General features: G+C 39.7%; 1 protein-coding gene across 3 annotated transcripts in view; it reads right to left on the bottom strand.

Annotated features, from left to right (window-relative positions):
* The window catches only part of LMNTD1 (lamin tail domain containing 1), an 89845-nt gene extending 69122 nt beyond the window's left edge, over positions 1-20723 (bottom strand). The window contains exons 1-2 of one of the 3 annotated variants that reach the window (XM_076007552.1): positions 20570-20723; positions 18796-18978 (exon numbers count right to left, since the gene is read on the bottom strand). In XM_076007552.1, coding sequence (XP_075863667.1) covers positions 18796-18917 — 122 coding nt within the window. In that variant the 5' untranslated portion in view covers positions 18918-18978; positions 20570-20723. Of the gene's footprint in view, positions 1-15878; positions 15969-18795; positions 18979-20569 lie in introns of all 3 variants that reach the window. The other 2 variants (XM_076007553.1, XM_076007554.1) reach the window with 2 other exon arrangements.
* Positions 20724-27791: the final 7068 nt, after the last annotated feature.

Genomic DNA, 27791 nt, shown 5'->3' with positions numbered 1-27791 from the left:
TCCAAAAGGTGGGAGGGAATGATTATCAATGTCAAGTGCTGCCAATGGGTGAAAGGAAAGGTAGTGTCTAAGAAAAGTGTCCATTGTGTTTACTGAAGTGAATCATTACCAAGGTTGAAGTGGGGGGTGGTGAGAATCGTGCCCTTCCTTTCTGTCCATACATTGTTAGGCACCCTGAGCATTTCCTACTTCTCTTCTGGCCTCAGCTGCCTTTTCTGGCTCTATTTCTGACTTCTCTTGCTGCTACCAGCTGTGATGAATTCTCCAGCTCAGTCCGTGGTACCGAGCACAGACAGTACTGGTGCTGTGCACACACACATTCCCTTGATAAGCTCGCGTCATTCCAAATCCTCAACTATCAGGTCTCTGGGTGACACCTTTATTTTTTAATTTAATTTAATTAATTAATTAATTTATTTATTTATTTTGAGGCACAGTCTCACTCCGTCACCCTGGCTAGAGTGTAGTGGCATCATCGTAGCTCAATGCATCATCATAGCTCACTGCAGCCTCTAACTCCTGGGCTCAAGTGATCCTCCTGCCTTAGCCCCCCGAGTAGCTGGGACTACAGGCATGCGCCACCATGCCCAGCTATTTTTTCTATTTTTAGTAGAGATGGGGTCTTGAACTCCTGAGCTCAAGCAATCCTCCTGCTTCAGACTCCCAAAGTGCTAGGATTACAGGTGTCAGCCACCACATCCGGCCTGGGTGACACCTTTAATGATGACCTCCAGCCCAGCACATCTGGAAAAGGTACACTTTTCCAGCTATCCTGCCAAGTAGGCAACCAGGAACTGGGACCAAGACTAGAGTTGAATCTACACTTAATGATACTATCATGCCCAGTAAACTTGTTGCCTCTTCCCTTTGGGATGTTTTCCTTCCAAAGGTAATTTTCAGAAACCTAGAAGAGAATAGGGTGCCAGAGGTTAAGTGCAGAGTAGCAATTATAGAATATACCACCTTGGGAGATAGGATCAGACTGGAAAGTATGCTTAATAATATGAAAAGTGGCTGTGTTAATTTGCTAGTGCTGCCAAAACAAAGTACCACAGACCAGATAGCTTAAACAACAGAAACTTATTTTCTCACAATTCTAGAGACTGGAAGTCCAAGACCAAAGTGTTGGCCAGATTGGTTTGTTTCCTCTGAGGCCTCTTTCCTTGTCCCGTGCATGGCTATCTTCTCCCTGTTTTCTCGTTGTCTTTCCTCTGTTGGTGTGTGGGTCCCAATCTCCTCTTCTTTTAAGAACATCCATCATATTGGATTGGGGCCCACCCTAACAACTTCATTTTAAATTAATTGCTGCTGTAAAGACCGTGTCTCCCAGCGCAGTCACATTCTGAGGAACTGGGGCATAAGACTTCAACATATGAATTTGAGGGAACACAATCCAGCCTATAATAGTGGCCAAAAACAGAGTGAGGCTTAGTTCAAAGGGAGAAACTTAGGTAGCAAAATAAACTCCTTGCTCACCAGATGAGACACGGATATGCAGCAGTTGGGCAGAGGTCATTGCGTGTCACATACTGACCACAAGCCAGCAATGTGCCACAGTAAAACACACACGCACAATTTGGAAGTGAAGTAATTCAGCAGTTACTCTCTGTAGTAACTGGAAGAACCACTTCCAATTTTGAACTCCAAGCCAAAAAGGGGTGTGAAGATTTTGGACAAGATTCAAAAGAGAACCATATATTAAATAGAACCATATACTTTTAACCATTAGAAAGTAAAGATTCTGAGATTTCTCTGTCCAGGAATGAGAAGGCTGAGTATTTACCAATGCTCTTTGGCTCAAAAAATGTTGCTTAGAAGAGAATGATCAATCCATAAATTAGAGAGTGAAAGGAAAAAAATTTAGATTTGTCATATTTTTTTCTTAATGCTAGTAATTTAGTTATTCTAAGAAAGTATTTCTTAATAATGTATGTTATTAAAAACTGAAGTTTCCTGAGGTGGATTTTAAAAATAAATTATTTTTTATTTTAAGTGATGTTAGCATGATTCTGCCTAAAGTTTTACGAGCATGCAGAATATAATAATTTATTCAAGAAATATTTATTAAATACCTACCATGTACCAGACACCATTCTAGACCCAGCAGTGAACCAACAAAGTTCCTGTCCCCTTCTAGTAGGGGAGTTTACTTCTAGCAGAGGAGAGAGACTACACACACACACACACACACACACACACACACACACACACACAGTGTAAGGTCTATGAAGTAAATAAAGCAGGATAAGAGAAAGAGAGTGAACATGACTGACACTATTTTATACTGAGTAGTCAGGGATAGGTCTCTAAAAAAGAAATATTTAAACAAAGACTTGGATGAATCAATAATAATACCCAATATTTCTTTAGGCAGACATTGTGCTAAACTCTGTGTCTTTAATCCTTACAATAATTTATTTTATAACTACTCAGCAATGACAAGGAATTAACTATTGATACATGCAACAATCTGGGTGACTCTCCAGAGAATTGCGCTGAGTGAAAAAGCCAGTCCCCGAAGGTTACACACTAGATTATTCCACTTACATAACACTCCTACAAGGACAAAGTGATAGAAATGGAGACAAGATTGTGTTCTTGAGAGGTTTAGGAGGGAGCTGGGGTGAAAAGAAGTGGACATGGTTATACACGCAACATGAAGGATCCTGGTGCTGATGGAACCGTTCTGTGTCTTGACCGTATCAATGTCAATATGCTGGTGGCAATAGTGTACTCTTGTACTGGAGTTCTGTAAGATGATACCATTGGGGGAAACCAAGAGTTCTGGGCTACTGTCCCCAACACTTGGGCCACAGACCGGCACCAGTCCATGGCTGGTTAGGAACCTGGCCACACAGTAGGAAGTGAGTGGCAAGTGGGTGAGTGAAGCTTCATCTGTATTTACAGCTGCTCCCATCACTCGCATCACTGCCTGAGCTCCGCCTCCTGACAGATCAGCGGCAGCATTAGATTCTCGTAGCAGCACGAACCCTACTGTAAACTGCACATGTGAGGGATCTAGGTTCTGTGCTCCTTATGAGAATCTAATGCCTGATGATCTGAGGCAGAGCTGAGGCTGGGGAGCAGCTGCAAATACAGATTATCATTCGCAGAGAGGTTTCACTGCACAATAAATGTAATGCACTTGCATCATTCAGAAACCACTCTTCCCCAACCCCAGCCTCAGTCCATGGAAAAATTGTCTTCCATGAAACTGGTCCCTGGTGCTAAAAAAGGTTGGGGATCACTGGTCAAGGAGATCTCTCTGAATTATTTCTTACAATTGCATATGAATTTATAATTATTTCAAAATAAAAAGGCCATATATGTTATGATTTCACTTATATAACATTCTAGAAAAGGCAAAACTATAAGGACAGAAAACACATCTCTGTCTTCTAGAAGCTGAGGGTAGGGTTGACCTATAGTGGACTATAAAGGGGCACAAGGAAGTATTTTGGAGTGACAGAAATGTTGTATATTTTGAATATTGTGGTAGTTACATGACTATGTGATTATCAGAACTCAGAAATGTACACTAAAAAGCATAAATTATCCTATATATACAGTGTACCTCAATATAGCTGTTTTAAAATTAAATACTAATTTATTTTACAAAACAGGAAACTGAGGTTCGGCAAGGATAAATAACTTGCATGGCTAGTAACATGCACAGCTCTAGCTGAGTCTTGCTTTTTTCCTTAGCCGCTATTAATATTTATTTAATTATTTAAATTATTAAATTTAATTAAATGGATTATTTAATTATAATATTTAAGGTTGATATTAAATTTGAGACACTGATGGGCACAGAATTTTTATTTATTCATTTTAATGGGCAGTGCCCAGGTAATTGGTGAATGTTACAGAACTTCAGTGTCCCCGTGCGGTCTTGAGTGAGTACCACCTGTCTCTTGGTTCTGAGGTGCCACTAAAACCAGACACTTCACTGACGTCAGTCAAGCCCAGAAGGCAGGTGTCTACCGAGTAGACAAGAAGGGAATGTGATTTCTTGGGCAAGTGGAGGGGCTGGCCTTTATGAGAACAGAGAGCTTACTGACATAGATGCAGGTGGTGGGAGTTTGCAGATCTCATCTGACGGCTTCTACCGTACTAGAGGGCGAAAATGGGGAAGAAGTGATTAAAATCAAAATTTCCTGAACATGATACAACAATCTTCTTTTTTACAAAACTTCATCATGCTTAACAGAAAACTACCATGAGGAGATAGACAAGAAAGTATGTCAACTGCAATGTCAAGTGATAAACAGGTAAACAATATTATTCTCTATCGAGGGTGTGTGAGACCAGAGATGGGAGGGGTTTATTCTTCCTGAGTGAGGTAAAGGTTTTACAGAGCAGGTGAAATTTGAAGCAGTGCTTGAAAGATACAACGGTAATGGACAGGCACTGTTCTATGTATTAGATCTCCCAGACGGTCCTAGGAAAGGTAGGTGTCATTGTTGTCACAATTGTACAGGTAAGAGACTGATGTACAAACTCACACCTGGCTGTGCAGCATTGAGGCAAACCTACCTCGTCTGCCCCCAGAGCCTGCTCTCTCAATTGCTTCCCCAGTCTTTACTTTTTCAGACTATTAACACAATTTTAAAACTGCCTTAATAACTTCTTATTTATCTATCTGTGGTTGTTTATGTGTCAAATAATTGCAGGATTTTAGTTTAAATGGACATTTTGATTGATCTCAACCAAGCCCACGAAAGAGAGTCACCAGGGGAGCTTTTAGAAAATTCCAAGTCCCAGGCTGTACCCTCAGGGCCTCTGATTTAATTGGTCTTGATTGGAGCTCAGGCAGCAGTGTTTTTAGAATCATTCCCCAGGTGATTCTACTGTGCAGCTGTGGTGAGAACCACTCAGGTGAAATAGAAGAGTTCTCAGGGACAGATAAAAACATTCGATACTTGCAACAGCATTAGTAACACTTGCAATGCCACTGCTTTGGGTTAAGAATTTTCTTCCTTAAAAATCTAAATTGCTCTTTGGGTTGGAGCAATAAGTTAAGTCTCTGCAAAGATCTTAGTAGGAGTGATTCTATCAATTCTCCTTTCTCCTGGTGAGGAGACCTTTGGAAGGGGCCAGAATTAGCATACCTGAGCCTGGAAAGGAAAGGCAAAATAGGAATCAGAGAAGCCAAGATAGAACAGAAAGCCAAGAATTGCTTCATACTTGGTAAAATTATTTGACATCAATTTGAGTATTTATCAATGTAATTTACTAATTGACTCTAAGACCAATCCGACTGCTAAAATGATCTAATAATAAGCCTAAATGCATTTCAAGATCATACTTGGGCTAGTAAAGAACAAAAGTGGCTAGGCTATAAGCTTCAGGAAGGCAGGATTCTATCTTGCTATATCCATAGTACGTAGCATAGTGTTTAAAATCCAGTAGTCGTTCATTGAATTTCACTGAATGAATGAAATTCATCAACCAACTTCATCAATGTGAAATGATTTGCCCCGGAATAGGAACCAGGTTTGGTGATTGGTCTTTGCCATACCATTGTAAGAGCATTCTGTAATTTGTTTTATTTACCCATTCCCCCATTCAATGACATTTAGATTGTTTCCAATTTCTTTGCTATTAAAAACAATGCTGTGAAGGACACTTTTGTATGTGTTTGCCTGTGCACTTGTTCAGGAGTCCCTCTAGAATATATCCATAAAAGTAGAATTGCTGCATCAGGGATATGTACTCTTCAACCACATATATATTTTATATATATATGCATATATTGCAAACTAGCTTTCCAACTCTATACTGCAAGTAAAATGCAAAAGTAAAACCAAAAGAAAAGATTATCGATTTGATTTAAAAGTGTAAAAGTTCTTCTATAGGACAAAAGATACAACTAAGCTAAAGCACATTATAGCCCTTTTCGCTTCTTTCCAGGGCACGTAAAATATACAATAAACAAACTCCAAGTTTTAAGTTTGCATTTTGTAGCCAGTTCACTAGATGGCTGAGAGACCTGGGCCCCCTTTTCTTGTCTGCATTTGCCTTGTGAAGTTGTTTAAGAGAATATTCCCATCTCCAGATGGTTCCTCCGGGCAACTTGGCTGGTGGGAGGCAGGCTGCGATCCAGGAAAGAATGAGCTAAGGCTGCAGGTGCTGGTTCTGCCATTCTCCCAAAGCGAATTCCCAGCCAGTGGCAGGCGGGGTGGTGGGCGGGGAGCCCACCCTGGGCACCGCTGCCTCTCTCTTTCCCACTCATCTCCCAGGGATGGACTAGTTTTGGCAAAATGGATGGTCAGGCTGCCCTGGGCATCACTAATGCAAAAGGATTCTCACCAACACTAATCTTAGATTTGCCAGTCCCTCCTTTTTTGAGACATTGGTTATAATATTTTTGTCCTACATATAAATTCTGGCTTTAATCAAATAACTCAGTTAGAAGTGCTTAGCTCTTCTTAGGGAATCCTTTGAACTCTACATCTCGAAAAGCTCTAGTATATAAATATTCGGGAGATATGCAATATACACATATGTGACCATGTGTATTTTATGATTTAGGCTTTAACTCTGCTTTCGATTCGGGCGTACTATGCTGAGAGAAAAAGAAAAGCTTAATTACTGCCATAGTTCTCTTTAAGTTAAAACACAGCTGCCCTTCCAGAGGAAATTGTATTTTCCCACAGGTGATTTGGTTTAGATGGAATAGCAACACCTACAGAGAGATTCCTCAGACACAGGGCATTTCAACAAAAAAGCACCTTTTTTATATGTTAATGAAACATCAACATTTTCTCAGTCTAATTCCATTTAATTATATGTTCTTACTTCTAATTTTTACAGTTAGCAAAATAAAATTTTATAATTTACAAAATTACAAAATATGCTTTTAAAATTACAATTATTTTAAACATATAATTTTAAAATTATAAAACAAATTTGTTTTCTTTTTTGTCATTTCTCTGAAGGATAGGAAGAGTGGTAAAATGTACCCTTACAATGTAAATAAGTAATTCTCTTTTTTCAACAAGATAGGAGCAAATTTGCTAGCTTTTTCTGCTACAGAAAAACAAAAATTCTGTTGCCATTATTATGCGACTCTTCCATTTGTCTGTGCTCCTGGTACACACTCGTTTCTCAGAGAGCAAGGCATTCAGTTTTACTTTTCTCTGAACTGATTTCCTTTCCTTATATTGGACTTAAAAGTACGAAACTCAGCACTGCAGCCTCAGGTACTGATTCAACTCGGTTCTCTCCTAAAGCCTCACGTGGATTGTGTTCAACCCTGTAGCCACCACTGTTTGGCTTCTAGGTCCTGATTTGCTCTAGTAATGGTCAATGTTTATGAATTAAGGATTGTATCTATTCAAGGCGCACAGTGTGATGATTTGACATACATATACACTGTGTAATGACCACCACAAATTAATGAACACATCCATCACCACCCACACTGTACTTCTGATTCCCAGAAATTATTTATCTTATATCTGAAAGTTTGTACCCTTCCACCAACATCTCCCCGTGTTTGTTGAATGAATACTTCTTTTTGCCTATTTTTCTCTTTCACTTATTCATTTGTTTGTTCAATAAACAAATGTTTGTGGAGCCCCTAAAACTAGGCCTTATCCTACACACTCAAGATACAATAATGAACGAAAAAAGTTCCTCCCCTTGAGAGGGTTGCATTCTTGAGGGAGGAGACAGACTAGTAAATATGGTCAGTGAAGTGGGGGAAGGAGGGTGGGCCATGGAGAAGACTTTAGCTTTCATGCCGAGTGAGATGGGAAACTAGCAGAGGCTTCTGGGCAGAGGACTGATGTGATTTCCTTCCACAGTGAGAGGACCCCCTGGCTGCTATGGGAGGGCACATGTGGAAGCAGATAGAACAGTCAGGGTTTTCACGATTATCCGGGCCAAAAGTGATGGCAGGTTGGACCAAGGCAGCAGTCGCAAGGCTGGTGAGCAATACTTAAATTCTAAGGATCTTCCAAAGGTAATATGATTTGCTGATGGAGTGGCCATGGGATATGAAAGAAAGAGAGGAAGAGCCCTAAGATTTGGGGCATTAGAAGGGGTCACTCCTGGGGAAGGCTGCAGAGGATCAGGCTTGGGACCAGAAGGCGGTCAAGAGTTTGGATTTTGAATCTCTCCTCACCACCTGGTACTGCCTTATATGGTGAAAATACTCAATAACGACTCTGTAAGGCAGCAACTCAGGGGCCTGAAAATCCAGACACCCTCAGGGCACACAAGCAGGTAACCTAACTCATGACCTATCCAAGTGCAAAACCACGAAGCAGTGGTGGGGCCGTGAATTGGAGAGTTCATGCGTGACCCACAGGCACTGGCATAAAGTAAAAAGTGGTTCTGGAAAGTGTTGCCCTTGACCTTGAGTTTGTGGCCCCTGCAAAATCATATCAGAATCATTGGCTTCCATCCACAACACTGCTAACCTGGGCACGTAGCTGAATTTTCTAGGGCAGACACTGCATGCCCTGCCTTATTCATCATTATATTTATTTATACAACAAATATTTATTAAGCCTTCACTCTGTACCAGTCACAGTTCTACAGAAGACATGACAGCAAATGTACAGTGTCAACTAACACTTAGGGCTACATTAATCCCTCACATATTCATATATGACCCCTCTGAATCTCAACTACGAAAACAAACGAAACAAAACAAAACACAAAGGCACCAAAGGGATTCTGAGAAGTTAAAATAGATGTTTGAAGTTTAAGGACCACACACTAGAATTTACATGCTGAAATCATAGGAAGTTTTTTTCAGGAGCCCCTCTCTTATTTTACACATAATTTTAACGCACCTAAACACCTGTTATTCTAGCTCCAACAGATAAAAATAGATTGGCAGAAGAGAGCATAGGGGAAGAGCTCTAATGGAGGCAGGCATATTGGGAAGGGTTAGATGTACTAAGAAATGCCTTCTCACTGCTAGAGGGGGGGAAATTACACACATGCAGAAGTAAACACAAGAATCATTTCTATTTTTTTTTTTTTTTTGAGACAGAGTCTCGCTTTGTTGCCCAGGCTTAGTGAGTGCCGTGGCGTCAGCCTAGCTCACAGCAACCTCAAACTCCTGGGCTCAAGCAATCCTGCTGCCTCAGCCTCCCGAGTAGCTGGGACTACAGGCATGAGCCACCATGCCCGGCTAATTTTTTCTATATATATTAGTTGGCCAATTAATTTCTTTCTATTTTTATAGTAGCGACGGGGTCTTGGTCTTGCTCAGGCTGGTTTCGAACTCCTGACCTCTAGCTATCCACCCACCTCAGCCTCCCAGAGTGCTAGGATTACAGGTGTGAGCCACCACGCCCGGCCAAGAATCATTTCTAATGTGGCAATGTGAGGGGACTTCATGACTTTCTCTATGGGCAAGAGGCCTCAATAAACCTGAAGGCCTCACTATATTTTAAAGCACAATACAATCAGGGCTGGTTGTCTAGTAAGGTGTGTATTAAACTCATAAACAGCTTAAAAAAGAGGGAAAACAATCCATTCAAAAGAGTTCCCTGAAAATAATGAATGAGTGCATTTAAAAGAATTTTGTGCAGGTATTTGGTCAATGCACCAAAGTGAAATGCTTCATTTTCTAATAATACTGGGTAGCTAATCCAATCCTGTCCTCCAGCCTGTGTGCCACATCCATGGCCAACAGATGCTAAAAACACACCCTCAGACGTGCCTTCCTGGTTACAGAAACTGCCACAGACCCTCTTACATTTCTCGTGCCTTTCCTCCCTCCCATCTGCATTCCAGGGTCTAGCAAGCTTCTGACCCAGCTGCTGTGGCCCGCCCTTTGCTGCCTGTGCTCACAGGTTGCACTCGATTGCAGGATCCAGCTTCCCTGGGTCTGACTTGATGTGTGCACACCAGGTTCCCACCCTTTCCCCTGGGGCTTGTGCACCTCCCAGCCCAGCCCAGCTTTTGCCCAAACTTGGCTTGGACTTGGACTGGACCTACCAGGGCTCCTCGGGACTGTTCTGATCCTCGGCATGCCCTGAAAACACTTTTCACGTACAGAAAGGACCCAAGCATCACACCGTCAATAGGGATGCAGTGTGAGTTGTTCCTGAGTAAGTGGTTTTCTTTTCAGGAGTGGTGAACTCCGAATCACAAATCTTAGGCTTGAAAGTATCCTTAAAGTTTGCCATCAATCTGAATCTGAATACTACCAAATTCTCCCGATTTTCATTTGTTTCCCTTAATTTCAGAAACATTCATTTATGAAACAGAGAACTAGCAACAGATACTCAGTCCAAAGCTGTGATGCAGACCAAAGGTGAAGGGTTAATATAAGGATTACACCAAAGACCTTGGCTGTTTAAAGTAGAAAAAGAGCTCACCAGCCTCAGCTAGAGAGCCTGACAGTGTGGAGCTAAGAGAATAGTCCAAATCCACCCACCTTCTTATGCCTACTTTAGTGATTTTTACTTACTCAAATAATAGGAAATGATTCCTCAAAATCCTCTAACTGAGAAGGGCCCCCTTCATTTCCTATTATTTGAGTAAGTAAAACCACTAAAGTGGGCATATTTAAATAACGTATAAGGCTTTGGTAAGTTTTACAAGTTTCTAATGTTAATTTTTGTACAAAGTAAAGTGATCCTGAGCTACCTTTATTTGCATTATTTAGTTTTGTATTCTTTAGCTTAAAATTGATTACATTTAACCATGTGACCCGGGTATTAAAATACATCCAGAACACAAAATCACTTCTCCAAACAAGTTACCACATCCTCTGTCCAAAATCAAATATGGCAAGCATAGTGGTGTCCACAAATTATCCCCGCAATGGAGATTCTATTATTCTCAGTTGCTATATGGAAAAACTGAGTATACACTAAAAGTGAATAATAACATTACAACAATCGCAATAGATCTAAGAGTATTGGACACACACATAAATACATATACCAAACACACCCATCCACAGCGCAGTGTTAATGGGCTAGGTCCTTTTTGTTCACTTACTCCCTATTGTCTCCCATCAACTAATGATGAAGGCTTATAATATGACTCTGATTTCACAGCAATTCTTCAAAGTTCCCTCAACCAGCAGCTTTCAAAACTGCCTGGTCCTAAGTTTCAACTTTATTTTTCAGGCTCCTGAACTACAACGTCTTTCCGCCTCAACTCACTAGCACAGAGCGGTAAAATGGGCTGAAATCAGTAACAATACAGAACAGAATGAGCTCTGAAAGCCAGCAGCTGGAATTCTGGTTGGAGAGTCACCGTGTGTCCCCCTGCAGCTGGGGACGCCCCCAGGCCTCTGTTTCAGTATCTATAACGTCGGGGTAGTCACTGAACAAGCCCTGTGAAATGGGTCTTATGCCTTCACTGTCTGGTCTGACTTCTCTGGAGGGTTCTAGAACCTTCCATGCCTCATCCAATTGAGCCTCCAGCTTGATTGCCTTCAGGTCCTGCTCAGCCTATTAAGCCTGTTCTTTTCAGACTCCCCTGCTTACTACTTACCTTTCTGTCTTCATCTAAATAGTGGACTTCCATTTTGTCCAAAACCCTTCTCTAGCCTGGGGGCTGCCATAGCCCTGCCTGGGCTGGGTCTCAGCCTCATCACCACCAAGACAGGCCCAGGTGGTGGCCAGAGGGACAGTGCAGAGCCTGGGTCGGCACCTCTGCCTCCCTCTAGTGGTGGCCTCCAGCAGCCTATGCTGTGCACAGCTCTTGTTCACTAACATCACAGTTTTTTTGTTTGTTTTTTTTTAGACAGAGTCTCACTCTGTGGCCTGGGCTAGAGTGCTGTGGCATCAGCCTAGCTCACAGCAACCTCAAATTCCTGGGCTCAAGCAATCCTCCTGCCTCAGCCTCCCAAGTAGCTGGAACTACAGGCATGAGCCACCATGCCCGGCTATTTTTTTATATATATTTTTACTTGTCCAGCTAATTTCTTTCTATTTTTTTTTTTCTATTTTTTTTTTTTTTTTTTAGTAGAGACAGGGTCTGGCTTTTGCTCAGGCTGGTCTTGAACTCCTGAGCTTAAACAATCCACCTGCCTCGGTCTCCCAGAGTGCTAGGATTACAGGTGTGAACCACCATGCCTGGCCTAAAATCACAGTTTTAAAGAGTCTTAAAATGAGTGATTCAGGCTTCTTCACAAATTGGTTATTTCTCTTATGGGTTTTCTATAAATTTGCCCTCCTTTACTGAATGGCAAAGAAAGTAGGGTTATACTTCTCTTCTCTTCCCTCTTAGGGTACTTTTTCATCTGAAAGTACATGGCAGATACTTTTGAGTCTCTCTAAACTGCCAAAAAAAAAAAGAGTGCCAAAAAAATCATTATTCAATTAGCCTTTCAAATTTCTAAACAAGCAATATCAAACTTCTTTTTAACAGATTAAATGAAGGGGGCTCTTGAGATGCTGTCTCTAGAGCTGAGTGCTGGTTACACAGGTATGTTAAGTTGATAAAAATTAATAGACCTGAATATTCATGATATCTCTACTTTTCGTATGTATATTATACTTCAATAAATATTTTCTTAAAATTTAAGTGAACAGACCATGATTTGAAATATCGATGATATTTTTCCCTTATATAAACAATAGGTATAAATTTTCTTTCAATAAGAGTAGAAATTGCCGTGACAACTTTGTGAAATGTATTACGTACGATATGACTAATATAACTTGTGATTCTGCAGGCTGAATTTCCTAAGAGCACTAAGTGAACCCTAAAAGTTGTATCCTTTCCTGAAAAGGTGATGCATATAATATTTAAAGAATGGAATACAATGGAGATTGGAAACCTTGTTCTATAATTATTATTTTTTTTTAGTATATGTTACACTCCACTACTTTTCCAGATTTATTTCTGAGCTGGGGAGTTCTATGTAACTGATAGAATTTTTAGGAGAATAAGCATCACTCCCACTCAACCCCAAACCTCAAAAACATATTCTCAATGAGCTTGAACATCACTCGAGAATACATCAAACAATGGTTTTTCTTGATTAAAGAGATTTTGCTTTATGATTCTTATAAACAGGCCTTTAAATCCAGTCATTTGAGAAAATGTTTGATGTACTCTTGCACTGTTTTTATGGAAGAGTGGTAAATCAATAAGTCTAGCAAAGGACATTCTACAATAAAAAGGCTCTATTCTGCAGAACCCAGTTCTGTGCCCAGAAAACATCTCCATGCTACCTTTTTTCCCTCTCTCTGAGCTGATACTACAAAGGGAATTTTACACGCTAACAAGGGGGTCAGATCAAATCTATCTGGTGGTATAACCTATCCCTTCAAGGGCCAGATTCTTTCCCTGTAGCCACTGCTTATAGCTGATAATCGCTTTTTGTTCAGCTTCTCATTAGTGATAATGATGCACCTGTGAAAGGCATCCACGGAGAGAGGTTTGTTCTTTTGTTTCTTTTTTCTCTCTTTCTTTCTCTCCTTGTGAAATGGCTTTGAAAAAAATGTAAGCACAAACATTGTTAAAGGAACAATTCCAACTCGCATGATGACTTTTCCCCCACAGTACTGTGCGCAATCATTAATCAGTTCTTTTCATGGGTCATTGTATGTCACGAGAGAAATGTTAACATGCCCTAAGTGTTCTTCAGGAGCTGGGGGAGAGGGGGAATAAACAAGCCTAGAGAAAAGCGCTGGAGAGAATCACAGTTTATAAACTTGAAACAATATAAAGAGACTCTCACATATCACACATAGCACATTCAATGGAATTTTCCAGGTTCCTTCTGAAATTGTTGGTGATTTCTCTCATTTGTCTCACTAAGAGACACATTATCCATAATTTATCTAAATGTGCATATGTTTATTCCGCAGTACATATGGTAATAACTACATTTTATTGCATATATTCATGAACGTGAATTAAATTAACTTTGAGGAAAACATCTTGCTTGTAGCCAGTCCTTTTCTTTAAAAGGCAAGGGATGTTATAAAAGGTGATTTTTGAATATGGTGATTGAGTTGCATATATTACTTTAAGTTGACTTCACATAGTTTTCATAAAAACCAATTTTGTACTTTCATAATTCACCATTTAAAAATCTATGTCTATGGCTTAGAATCCATACATAATATGCGCTTTATCCTTGTTTGACCGTCCAAACTTTATGTTCCAAAAAAGGAGTTCAGAGCCCTGATGCTAGCTCTGTCTCACCCTAGCTATATTATCTTTGGTATGCTTGTAACCAATCCAAATGACAGTTTCTTCATCTACAGAGACTGCAGCTTCTTCCAAGCATTAAAATTATAGATTCTAATGATCACTCCCCCCCCAATATGTTTACATATTAATCCCTGAAACCTGGCAAGGGGTAAATTACAGATGTGATCAAGTTAAAAATCTTGACATGAGTAGATTATCCAGGTGGGCCCAATATAATCACAAGGGTCCTTACAAGAGGGCCACAGGAAGAGTGGGAGTCAGAGAGAAGGCCATGTGATGATGGGAGCAAAGATCTTAGTTCTGTGGCCCTAAGCAAAGGTATGGCAGCAGCCTCTAGAAGCTAGAAGAAGCAATGGATGGGTTTCCCCTCGAGTCTCCAGAAGGAACCAGTCCTGCCTATACCTCCACTTTAGCCTAGGGAAACAAATTCCAGACATCTGGACTCCAGAACTGTAGGAGAATAAACGTGGATTGTTTTAAGCCATCAGATGTGTGATAACTTGTTATGGCAGCCATAGGAACCTAGTTCACCATATTAGGAGAAGCATTCCCAATGGTGGTACGAGGAGCTCTATGGAGCCTCTTTCTGGTGAAACAACTATACGCAATGAACTTTGTAAAAACAACCACCACTTAAAGTCTCTGGAAATTATCAGAAGAACATACAGAAGATGGAAAAATATTTATTTAAGAAAATCTACTAACTCTTATTAAGGACAGCGACTCTGGCATTTGAGCCATAACCTGCTCTCCACCTCCCGGTTCAGTATGATAGAAGCTCTAACCTGAGTGAGTGTGGCCAAGAATGTGCATGCTTTCTTTTTCTAGCCCATAGGAGGGTTATGGTTTCTTCCAGGGTATATATAGCTAGCAGGTTTACCAATATTTCTTATCCTCTCCCACCTCCTCATTACAAAATCTCTACTCTAGGCAAGTATAACCAAGAGGTCTGGGGCTCCCTTCCTTCATCAACACCCCCTCACCCCCTACTCGTAAGGTGGGAGTTTTATCTCAGGCATGGCAAGTCAAGACCACTGGGTCCTAATCAGACTCACTTCAAGTTGCTATTAGGGTGGAAGTTCCATGCCAAGAAACAAGTAATCCAAAAAGACCAGAGGCTACCCATCCCCCCTCACCAAGTGCCCTGCTCATAGACCATGGCGTCACTGCTAGAGAAATGGGATGCTGCCTCTCCCCCAGGTCAATATTAGAGGTCAGTACACATTCAGTGATTCAGTAAATGCAATGTCCCAAGCACTGTTCCAGGCATTGGAAATAAAGCACAAGATATGAATGAATATTCCTTCAAGAATAAGTTCCTCGACATTCTTACATTCTAGTGGGTGATACAGAAAATAAACACATAAAAATGGAAATTTTAGATTGTGAGGAGCTATACAGTAAGTCATGGCAGAAAATAAATATTATAATTTATATTATTATTTATAATTAGAATGGAATGAGCAGGGGAAACTCATTCCATTATAACAGATGATAGTTGACTTGAGTCCTACATGACAAGAAGGGGCACACCATGCAGAGAACTGGAGCAAAGGCATTTTAAGCAAAGGGACCAGTAAGACCAAAGACACTGACACCTTGGTGTCTTTGAAAAATAGAGAGACCAGTGTGGTGAGTAAGCAAAGAAAAGAAGGGCATGAGATGTAAAAGGGCTTTATAGACAATAGAACATGGGATAGATAGGGAAGAAATCGGATCTGACTTACATATTCCTTTTTAATAGAAGGAAAATGTCCCTGGAAGCTCTACAGTAGATGTTCCTTTCAATTCAGTGGCCAGAATTGTGTCACGTGGTACTGGCACAAGAACAGAGATACAGATCTTTGTAACAGGACTGAGAACCCAGATATAAAACCATTCTCGTATTGTCATCTAATCTTCGACAAAGCAGAAACAAAAATATACACTGGGGAAAAGAATCTCTATTCAATAAATGGTGCTGGGAAAACTGGATAACCACATGCAGAAGATTGAAACTGGATCCCCACCTCTTACCTCTCACAAAAATCAACTCACAATGCATAACAGACTTAAACCTAAGGCACATTTCAATTTTTGAACCAATCACTGACGATAGGACTTGAACTATCATGATGGGGCCATGACTAATCAAGTGTCACTTGAATGACCAATTACCCCTGAAGACCAAGGCTCCATGGTAACTGCGCAAAACTGAGGTTCTGATGGCAAAGAAGAAGGGAGAAGTGGCTTTTGGATATGCTCCTGATGGAAAGTGCCACAGAAAATCAATGTTTGTTATCCAAGTGGAGGTAGCAGGTACTCAGTTGATTACAGCAGCATGGAATTCAGGGAAAGGGTATTGGATGGACGGCAAATGAAGTCTTCTGCACATGGGTGACATTTAAGGTCATGGACTGGGCAAGATCACCTGGAAAGACTGCAAACAGATTTAGAAGACAGTTCGGTATTATGCTCTGGCATATCCCAGTATTTTGAGATTAGATAAAGGAGGAGAAATAAAGAAGGATTGGCCAGAGCTATGTGTAGGAGAGTGTTTATCTTAAAAGCCAAGAGAGAAAAGACTTCCAAGAAGGTCTTGGACAATTGGGTCAGATAGCACTGAGAGGAAGGTGAGTGCCATGGAAACAGAAGTGCCATAGGATCTAGCAGTCATGAGACTGCAGTGGCCCTGACAGAGCAGATCCAGAAAAATTAAGCAGAAGCTTAACAGAGTCACCAAAAGAGTGAATGAAAGCTAAGGAAGTATTTCGAGGTTTGCAGTGAAATAAAACAGAGGATTATAGTAGAGGGCATCTTGATAGTCAGGGAAGTGTTTTGGTTTTTGACACTTAGGAAATTATAGAATTTGTTTGTATGTTGCCTGGAATGACCCAATGTACAGAAAACCATTGATTCCGTAGAAGAGAGGGGATTTAACTATGAGAACAAAAAATCCCCAGAAAGGTGAGAGTGGGTAGGCTCTGAGAGCGAGAAGAAAGATTCACCTCTGCTAGGAACAGACACGTTTATTTCATTTCAAAAAAGAGGGAATGCAGAGAGAACACGGGCACAGAGACTGAGAGGTGTGTAGACTTAATGAGATCAAGGTGCTCCTGCCTGATGGTTTAGATTTTTTTCAATGAAGTGTGAGCCTAAGTCATCAGCTAGGAACAGAGAGTGAGAGAATGTGGGAGGTTTAGGGCGAGAAGAAATATGAAATAGACATTTCAAACAAAGACTCAAAAGGGGACTTTATTAGGGAAAGGTAGTAGGACCCTTTGGCAGTACTGAGGGCATATTTGAGGCTTGAGATCACAGATTTAAAGTTTAACCAGGCAAGCAATTTTGATCTAATCTCCAGTAGAGGCAGGCATAGAGAAGATGGCTAGTTGGGCTCACGAAGAGCTGGAGTCTAGCCAGGTTGGCACAGGGAGAGTGGGGAGAGAGAACGGAGTATGTTTGCAGTTAAATAATTTGAATAATAGGTCATGAATTGTAAGCTGGGCAAAAAGAGAAGCAAAGTTAGGAGAGTAGTGAAAATTGTGAAAGAGTGACAGCAACCATAGACTGGAGGTTTCAATAAAATTAAGGAATAATTGCAATGGAGGTGCTAGCATAAGGGCTCTGCAAGGATAAGCAGTCATGATCATTAGAACAAGTTCCCACTTTGAAGGGTTAGGTTGCTCATACATTATTACCTTACATTTCCTGCAGTCTTTTAAAAGAGATCAAAGTCACTGCTGAGCCCAGATTGCTAATAGAGAGCACAATTATGTGTGCCTAAGAAGCAGCCGTGTGATTAGGGAATTGGTAAAGTGCTAATTCAACAATGACATGATAAAATGGGCCACAGAGCATTAGATTTTAACAATAGGGCAAGGTCACAGCAGAAGGAAAAGAGCTTGGGCTTGGAGTCAGAGCAACCTGCTTCAATCCCTGGCTGTGACACTAGCAGCTTTAGGTATTTGGGACTATTTCTCAACCACTTTGCATCCTGGATTATCCTTTAAAACTAGGATATGGTTCCTCTCTCCCAGGGTTGTTATGCACATTAAGAAAGATAATATATGTAAAGTGCCTTAAATAATAGGTTCTCGGTTAATATTAATCACTGCAGAAAAAAAAAAAAAAAAAGGAGCCATGCCCCTTCTGCTACCTGACAGATTTGGAGTCACTTTGGGAAGGTTGTAGTGGGGGTGTTGAAGGGATGGGTCAACAAGAAGGGCAAAGAAAGGATTCTCCTTATAGAGAGCCCTCATGGGTGAGGGTGAATCCTGGGTTGGTTATTGCAGGATATCTAATAATTCTGATGATAGGTTTGAAGGTCTGTTTGTAGGCAAATGACATTTTAGAGGTCAAGAATAAAACCACAATTCCTGGATTAGTACTTTTTAATTCATGGTGAACCCCAAACGAGGAGAAATGGCAGTGTTCAAGATGGGGCAGGGTGGCAGACCGGCCCCCTGCCCCAGCAAGAACAGGCTGGTTGTTTGTAGACAGCAAGTGGCAGTTAGAGTTCAGAGTTTCTAAGTGGGACCCAGAACCATCCTGGTCTTTACCTCCCACTCAGCTTCCTCTCATCTCTCCTGGCCCTCTCCAGGTACTCTGGCCTCTCTCCTGCTCCTGATTTGTCATTTCATTGTTCTATTTTCCCAGATTTACCTTGGTTGATAGCATATAATCTTCCTTTTCAATGGCCTTCTGCTTTCCTGCTGATGGACTGCTCGTACCCAGTCCAGCCCCCAGATCTGGAGAGGTGATGTCTGCCATTCATGTGTACTCATTCACCTAAATCCCTGGCTTTCCATATTCCCTGGCTTTGATTATTATAAGAGGTAAAGTACCCTGAAAATATACGGAGAAGAAACATTAGCCAACCATATTTCAGAAAGAGGGCACCAGTAATTGAATAGGTGGCCAAAACAAAATTCCAAACATAGTAAACTGTAAATGCTTTCAAATATGATGTCCTGGTAGCCTTAGAAAATCCCTAAAAGGTAGGCAAGGATCCATTGGAGCTCAGAAAGGTTAAATGCAAACTAGCTTTTTTCCAGCGATGTTGCTTTCAGAGCATTTGCATTTTAATCTTTCGACTTTATATTTCAAATAATATGAAAATTTCTCTGTGACATGGATTTATTAAATATGAGAGGTGGCTGATATACCTTGTTTAAAACCTATCAACTAAGAAAAAGCAGAATTAAAGTGACACACTTTTAAGATGACTTTTCTGGTATTCTGGAATGAGAATAATTTGGGTTTTCTCCCCGTAACTTCTCAAATCTTTCCAGTGTCATTTTCAAACATGGTTCAATAGGTTTTTGATGCCTTTATATATAATAGATCATTTGACTATTTCATAATGTTGTGTTATCTACAATAATAAATATTTTTCTTACAAAATTTCTGTAATCCAGCACGAACTAGTTTTAGAACTAGTTACAATATAAGTAAATACAAAATAAGTATTATAATCTGCAATCTAGTTTTAGAAGTAGTTACAATATGAGTAAAAAAAGTATAGTTAAATCTGTGACAGAGAATTGTGTCCACTTTATTCACTCTTTTATCTCTAGCATGTTGTCTAGTTTCTAGCACTCACCAGTTGAATGAATGAATAAATACATCAATTAATAAATTTATCATCTGAGTTCTCAGAATTATAAAAAAGCATTTATTATTTTAAAATGAATGTATTTCTATTTAAACTCTTGAAAATGGGCAAAACCTGTTTCTAGTTGACCAAAATGGTTCCTCTTGACTCTTAGAGTTTGGTAAAAATAGTCAATTTTACAGAAAATGTCAGATAATTTTGAAAGTTTATAAAAGTAGAGACTTTAAAATAAATTATTTAAAAATGTTTTCTCTTTCTATTTCTTTCTTTCTTTCTTTCTTTCTTTCTTTCTTTCTTCTTTCTTTTCTTTCTTCTTGCCTGCTATATTACTATATTACTATTATTATTACCAGAGGATTATTTAGTTATTCAAGATAGAAAATATAATTTTTAAAAATATAAATTTTTTTCACTATAAAAGTAATGTATATTTATTCGAGGAAATTTGGAAAACACAAGCCAAAAGAAACAATAAAAATCACCTAAAACTCCATTGCAATTTACACTTTTATATAGCTTTCATATCTATACATGCCTGCTCATTTATATAATCATGGGATCATACTACATATACCACTTAAACATTCTTTTTTCATTTCACAATAGTCTGTGCAATATTTTGCTCAGAAATAGCAGCTCCTTTCCTGCCATTTTCATTACATTAGAAACTTCATTTCTACAGTTATGAAAAAAATACTGTTCTTATATATCAGTGGTGAAGACAAATCCAACCATTTTCCAAAGTGCTAGGTGTTATCTAGAAAGGAAACAAAGTCAGGCAGTTAATTGCTGGCTGAGGAAAATCCAGTATTCGTTTCTTACTTGGTATGGTGGGTCTGGACCCTGGATACACCAATGCTTCCTGCTATTGCTGCCTGTTGCGTGTTGTTTCCTAGTCTTCTGTTACAAGCAGACCTGAAAATCTGGCACACAGAGCCATAGTAACCACAGTGTCAGCCAGGTTTCCTTAGCTGCATGTTAGCGACAGGACTGGACACTGCCCGGAAGTGCCTCAAACTCACTCAGCCAGAGCATTGGAAACACACAGCAGGAGGCGAGCATGTGCTCCTTCCTCACCCAGAGGGACAGTCACCTTAAAAGGAAGTCAGCCCATGAGCTTCTTGATCTCATGCCTGACAGTGATCTAACAAGCTTTTATGGGTTTTGAAGAATCTCATCTGCTTGGCAATGCATTTTTAATTATAGAGAAAATTTATTTATTTTTCCAGTTTTATCTCATATGAATTAGCCTGCAAGCAAAAGACTTTTGATAATTATTTTCCTAAGTGAACTCTTGTTTATATTGCATATTAGGTTAATGAATGCAGTGGTCATTGTAATCTTATGTGCCTGTGTGTGGGAGCTATTTCTTTTTTCTTTCTGTAGTATATGCCACATTTACTGATTTCTTATTTCATTTGACAAATATATATCAGGCGCTGTGCTAAGTGCTGGGGAATCTTAGAAGGGAATCTCAGTAATCTCTCTCAAGAATGGAGATAATACAATGCCAATACTACAAGCATTAGCCACGTGTGACTACTTAAATTAATTAAAATTAAATGAAATTAAAACTTTCCTTTCTCAGTCACACCAGGCATGTGCCAACTGCTTGATAACCACATGTACCCAGTGGCTACCATATTGGACAGCACAAATATAGAACATTGCTGTCATTGCATAAAGTTCCATTAGACAGTGCTGGTGGAGACACTAAGAGAATATCAAGCCTGCTAATAAATTATGTTTCTGAATCTATAAAATTGGATGTGTCCTTCCAAACATTTTCATGACTCTTTCTTGTAGTGGTTTCATAATTATATGAAAATTCTGTAAGAAAGCTTAAGGAGATAAGCTTCAAGGAAGAGAGTGAAGACTCACACGTGCTCATAGTTTAGGAAAGTCTCCAAAGGTCCCCCAACTTTTTATAGTTGTGCACCATTATAGGCAACATCTTTGACTGATCACCCTCAATATAAGCATTTGCATTTAAAAATAATGAATATGTGCTGTCAGCTAATACTTCGAAGCACAGTATATAGTTAGCGCTCATTAATGATAGTTGATATAAAACCCACATTTCAAATAATCTTCTTGATAATTTTGAATCTCAAGGGCCAACTACTTGTCATAGCTCATTAAGTCATCATTGTTTCAATTTCACAATGTAACTGAAAAAGAGCTTTTCTCTAGAAGTGTCTGTTCTGCAATTTTCTTGTTCCTCTTGTGTTTGCAAATTATGTTCTATCCACCATTTCTTTGCAGACTTGTTTTTAAGCCACTTGTGCATTTCCAAGGGGTAAGCTCAGTTAATGCTGGATAATGAGATTTGTAAGTCCAATTACATGAGCATATATCAGGAGCAGTAAGAACAATAGGCCTTCCTCAAGGAACCAGAGGGTTCACCTGTCAACCATGAACTCCCACTCTTCCCTTCAGCTGTTTCACACTTAACTATCCTAATATGGCCCAAGTAAGGGTTTCATTGTCATCGCACATAGTAAATATAAGGAAATCTTATTTTCTTTCTTTCTTTTTGATAAATAAAAATATAAATACTAGTTCTACCATCTTCTTCCCTCATCCCCATGGATCACCTAATGGTATATAAAACTCTGCTTTGGAGACCACTCATTTAGACTATAGTGCAATGTTGTCAGTCCTGTCCTGTCATGTATAGATGGTCTTCTATTGGGATCAGCTTTATCTAGAATTATGTTTATTTTACCATAATTTACCCTCCAAAAAATTTACCCCAGCTTACAAAACTTTATACGACATCAAATGATTTTAAATATGAAAAGAAAGCACAAGTCTTCAATCCTGTATATTTGGGCTACAAATTTGGTTATTAGTTTCCTAGAAGCCAGTGTACACAGGGGAGCAGGAATCCCAACAGAATGATCTCGATTTTACGTAAAGACAGATGTAGGGTTAGAAGAGTTTAAACAATTTTTCCAAGTTGTTCTAGCTAGTTAGGGGCAGACCAGAATGTGAATTCAGTTCTAATCCCAAAGCTATTTTTCCTTTTTTTAATTTTTAGAATAAGGTAGAGTATAAACAAAGTGAGTTTTAAAATGGGGCTAACACTACTTACCATATAAATTCTTATGAGGACTAAATTACATGGTATACTAGTTCACTAGGGCCGCTGTAGCAAAGCACCACAAACTGGGTAGCTGGACACAACAGCTCACAGTTGGTTTCAGTAGGGCTGGTTCCTTTTGAGAGTTTCCAAGGAGAATCTGCTATGTGCTCTCTATCTCTTCTGGCTTCTTACCGGAAGCTGGCAATCCTTGGTGATTTGGGTTTATAGATGTGTCCCTCCAATTTCTACCTCTGTCTTCACACCGTGTTCTTCTTGTGCCTCTGTGTCTCTTCTTGTAAGACCCAAGTCATCTTGGATTAAAGGCCCACCCTATTCCCCATCCTATTCTGGCATGACCTCATCTCAACTAATTATATCTGTAACAGCTTTATTTCCAAATAAGTTCACATTCTCAGGTTCGGAGGGTTATGACTTCAACATATCTTTGTAAGGAGACACAATTTCACCAAAAACAGATGGGGTACATAAAATAGCTTTCACCATGCCTGGCACATGGTAGGTTTTCAATACCTGTGAATTTCCTTTGCCCTCCACTAGATTAAACTTCTTAAAAGCAATGACTTTGTCTTATTCTTCTTTGGGGTCCCAATATCTTGCACGTACATAATAGATGTTTATTGATATTTTTTAAATAAATGATGACCCAAAAGCCTGGAGAGATGGCACTGTTCAAGATGGTATAGGGTGGCAGACCTACCCCCTGCCCATTAAGAACAGATTATGGTGATTAAAGTTCCGTGTTTCTAAGTGGGGTCTGACACATCCCAGTCTTTACCACACTCTCCACTCCCTCTGATCTTTCCTGGTCCTCTCCAGGTACTTAGGTCTCTCCCCTGCCTAGATTTGTCATTTCATTGTTCTGTCTTCCCAGATTTACCTTGGTTTATATTATCTAATCTCCCTTTTTAATGACCTAGTCCCAGGACTTTTTTTTTTCTCTTTTGATTTTCTCAAAGCCCCTTAGATAAGGAGTGGGTTTGGAGGAGTAATGTCTGCTATTCATGCATATTAAACCAAAGTCTCCCTGGTTTTTCAATCTCTCTGGCTTTGATTATTTACAGGAAGAAAAAGTAGCCTGAAAATATACAGCAAGGAAACATCACTTTTCAGGGACAGACATCACCATAAGTCCTCTACTTACTTATAATTTTTTATGCTATAAAATGCTGTATACTATAATATAGACTGATATGAGTGAAAAGTTAGAAACGAAGGTTAGTCTATATTCAATTACACCACTTTTGTTATTTTCAGTCATAAGCATCCACAAAAGCTAGGTTACACAAGTATAATAAAAAATGTCTTATAATGAATAGGTAAGTGTAGTTTGTACTATAAGTAGCAAAACTCACCATGCTCCTTAGCATTGCTGGATTTCTACAACTGTGGCTGTGGCTATATTTACATAAAAATGGAGAACACTTGCAAATGATTAGATTAAGTGGGTGAACTTCCTCATTATAAATTTCATATATCACACTTGCTTCACAAATTTCTTCTCTATCAATGGAACTAATTAAATATTTAATTTGTGAAACTGCAAATGAAAAGAATTATTGAATTACTCCTTTTCATTTAAAAGAAATATGACAACAAATACCAAATTCAGTCAGAAAGGAATGCTCTATGGATTTATACATACAGAAAATCAATTAATTAGAATAATGCTTTCCCAAGTTATATCTGTTTTCTTCTGTATTACATTGCTATGAACTGGATAAAATAACTTTTTAACTGTTTACAAATACGTTCATAAATGTATCTGTGTCTCCTCTTTTCTATGTAATCAAGTCTCTCATAAAGTAGGTTCTTGTCCTAGTTTGGTTATCAATTTGCAGGGAAGAACAAACCTTGGCAAGTCACTTGATCTCTCTTGGGCCTTTCTTTGCTTCCCTGTCTAATAAGGGAAATGAAATATGTTATTTTTTAGGTGCCTTCCAGCTCTTTCTTCATTCTCAGAGTCTATGAATAGAGAAGTAGATATAAAGTACATTATGCATCTTTTTACGGAAAGCTATTTTTTTTTAAAGGTTGCACATTTTTAATTGGCCAAAAAAATCAAGTATGTATTCAGAAATAAAAGAAAACCCAATCCACAAACATCCCTCTGCATATAATAATTATAGCAGAGGCATATGCCACTCATGCACCCCTGATGAGGTTCTACATGGTGCCTTTATAAATCACACACTGATTTCTTAACTAAATGAGGCCCTTCAAGTTATGCTGTGATTTTCAATGTTATGAGAGCAAAGGGCACAGTCAGTGAATTTCCATGGTTGATTCTGCACAAGTCGTTCTGCATATGCAGCCAGCTGAATCTATTTAAAGACAGAAATTCATTCACCAAAGTCACCTTCACAAATTTTAGCAAATGTGTAAGTTTAAGCAATGCTTACAGTATACCAGATTGATTGGAATTAAAATAAACACCTTGAAATTGCACTTAATTTTGAAGTAAATGTGAATTTACAAGGCAATGTCTGACACTGAGCACACCCTTTCCGTGCTGATTGTATCAGGTGTCTTCGACAAAGCAGCAAAGGGGGTCATTAGATCCTAAAGGAGCAATTAGGTAAAAGTGCTGTAATTTACCAAATGCATAATGCATGAGGCTTCCACAAGGGTTTCAGTCTATGCAAAACAGGTCAAAATAATAACAGATGTTTCTTAAAGAGACACATAATTCAATATTCTTTCTCTATGTCTACCTCTAAGGTTCCCCTTCCTATAGGATGTGATTTTGGGCAATTTAGAGATTATGTCTTGCTTCAAAAATACAATTTTTTTTAATGCTGATGAAAATATAAGATTATATAATTTTAAAATTCTCTGGCCTGAATTTATTTTGTCTTCCCATAGGGCAGGCTTTTCAGTGCAACAGCGCTAACGTGTTTAAGTCCTTGTACATGTGAAAGCACTCCTATCATCTAATGGGCATGGAGGATACTTATGTCACTGCTAGTGTCACCAAGCCAGAAGGACAGCATTCCGGACTCTGAGAATTCCTTCTAGAGGGACTAAAGAGTCTCTGTGAGCTATTAAGGTTTAAGGAGATGACATGCAGTGACAAAATTAGTGGTGAACACACACCACTCATTTTAATACACTGGTTTTGAAAAGAAGATCATTAGAACTTAAGAAACAATGGGAGAAGTTATTCTCCCAAATGGGATGTACAGATTCCCATTAAAGGCAGAATAGAAGGAACGGCGGGGGGGCGGGGGGGGCAGAGACAGAGACTGACCATGCTAATGAGAGGGCAAATGTGTGAATCCAGTTTGGGAAAGCTGAGAGCAATAAGTTAGCACCAGAGGTGTGACATCCTCAATGATGGGCTACCCTTTCTTCCAGAGAGAATAGGAAAAGGGGAGCAATAAGGAATAAGAAACTGGTGTCAGTTGAGCTGGACACTTGGCAAGGTACTTTACATAAATTTTGTACCTTAGTCATTACAAGCACCCCCGAGATAGATGGTAGCCCTCATTTTACAGATGCTTTCAAACAATTTATTTTATGCCTAGGTAAACAATTTGTCTATTAATGTGCCACTCTGCTAACATACGACAGATATAGTCTTTTGGGTCCCAAACCCATTTTACTATGCTGACAAAAGGCTGAGGAGTTGCTGTAGGGATGGGAAAAAAATGGGAGACAAGGTTGACAGTGGCCTATTTTTATTCCAGCATTAAGAGGATGTGGAGCTGAAGGCTTAAGGAGAATAGAAATTTTCATTTGTGACACACAAATTAGTCTCTAATGCTGTTTTACTTTAATCTAGCTCTTACTCAATACATGTGGCTGAATGAAACTTTAGAAATCAAACTCTGCTGGTTTAAATATGCTTTGTCTTTATGTGTGCATAATTTTCAATTAGTAATGTTCTTAACACCATTACTCTTCTCTTATCCCTCCATCTCTCTGTCAGTAGTTAAGAAATGCACAAGAAAGCTTCTATCCGAAGGAACACAGCTGATATTTTTAAATAAATAATTCCAACTTAAAGCCATGAACTCTCATGCAATTAGCTTGTCTTAGTTCAGTTCATTTTCATTGGGTTTTTGTGGAGAGACCAACTCACAACGAGGTGCTCTACAATTTGGCAAATCAAATCAAATCAATGGCAGCAAACATTTATTGAACACTGACATCCTTGTTGCAGCTTGGCCAGATTCGCTTGGTTATGTGAAGATGATGGAGTGCATCAGACACTGGATCGTACATAACTAGCCATGGGAAAGGTTCAGCCGGGAAAGCCAGTTCCCAGGCCCAGCCAGGCAGGAGAGGCCCGTATGCCAAGGACTACAGCAAGCAAGAGGCAGCATGGGCTCTGGGTAATGGGTCAAGGTAGCAGCACCAACAAGCAGCAAAGAAGGAAGTGTCCTCTTACCCTACACACAGGTGCAGTGAAGGTGGGCCCGGACCTCAGCAGTAAACACCAGCTGGCGGGAAGAGGAAATGAGAAGTCTGGCTATGAAAACTGAGCTAGCTCTGACTCTGGCCTCCCAGAAAGAAAGTAGCCAGTAAATCACCTAAATGCACAATCAAAAGTGGGTGTGGCCCAATCAAGTTTGAGCCTGACCTCCATAGATACCCGAGCGCACACACACCAAAGCAGTGAGCTGCAGAACCCCAGGCAGTGGGGGTTCTTGAGGGCAGGGTCCTGGTACAAGGCATCTGTCTATCTAAGGACTGTAGACAAAGCAACAGGGCTGAGCAAGAGCCACAGGGCTAAGAGAAAGAGCCAGGGAGGGTGACAAGGCCTTGGGTAGCCAGTTGAGCTGAAATGCAATTCTATTAGTCTGCTTGTGCTGCTAGAACAATGCCACAGGCAGAGTGGCTTAGACAAAATGTATTTCCTCACAGTCCTAGAGGCTGAAGTCCAAGATCAGTGTGCCAGCAGGGCTGGTTTCTTGTGAGGCCTCTCTTCCTGGC

This window comes from Microcebus murinus, chromosome 10, assembly GCF_040939455.1.
Source record: "Microcebus murinus isolate Inina chromosome 10, M.murinus_Inina_mat1.0, whole genome shotgun sequence".
In the NCBI taxonomy this organism is placed as follows: Eukaryota; Metazoa; Chordata; class Mammalia; order Primates; family Cheirogaleidae; genus Microcebus; species Microcebus murinus.
The sequence above is the reverse complement of the archived record's forward strand: the minus strand, read 5'-3'. Positions and strand labels throughout refer to the sequence as shown.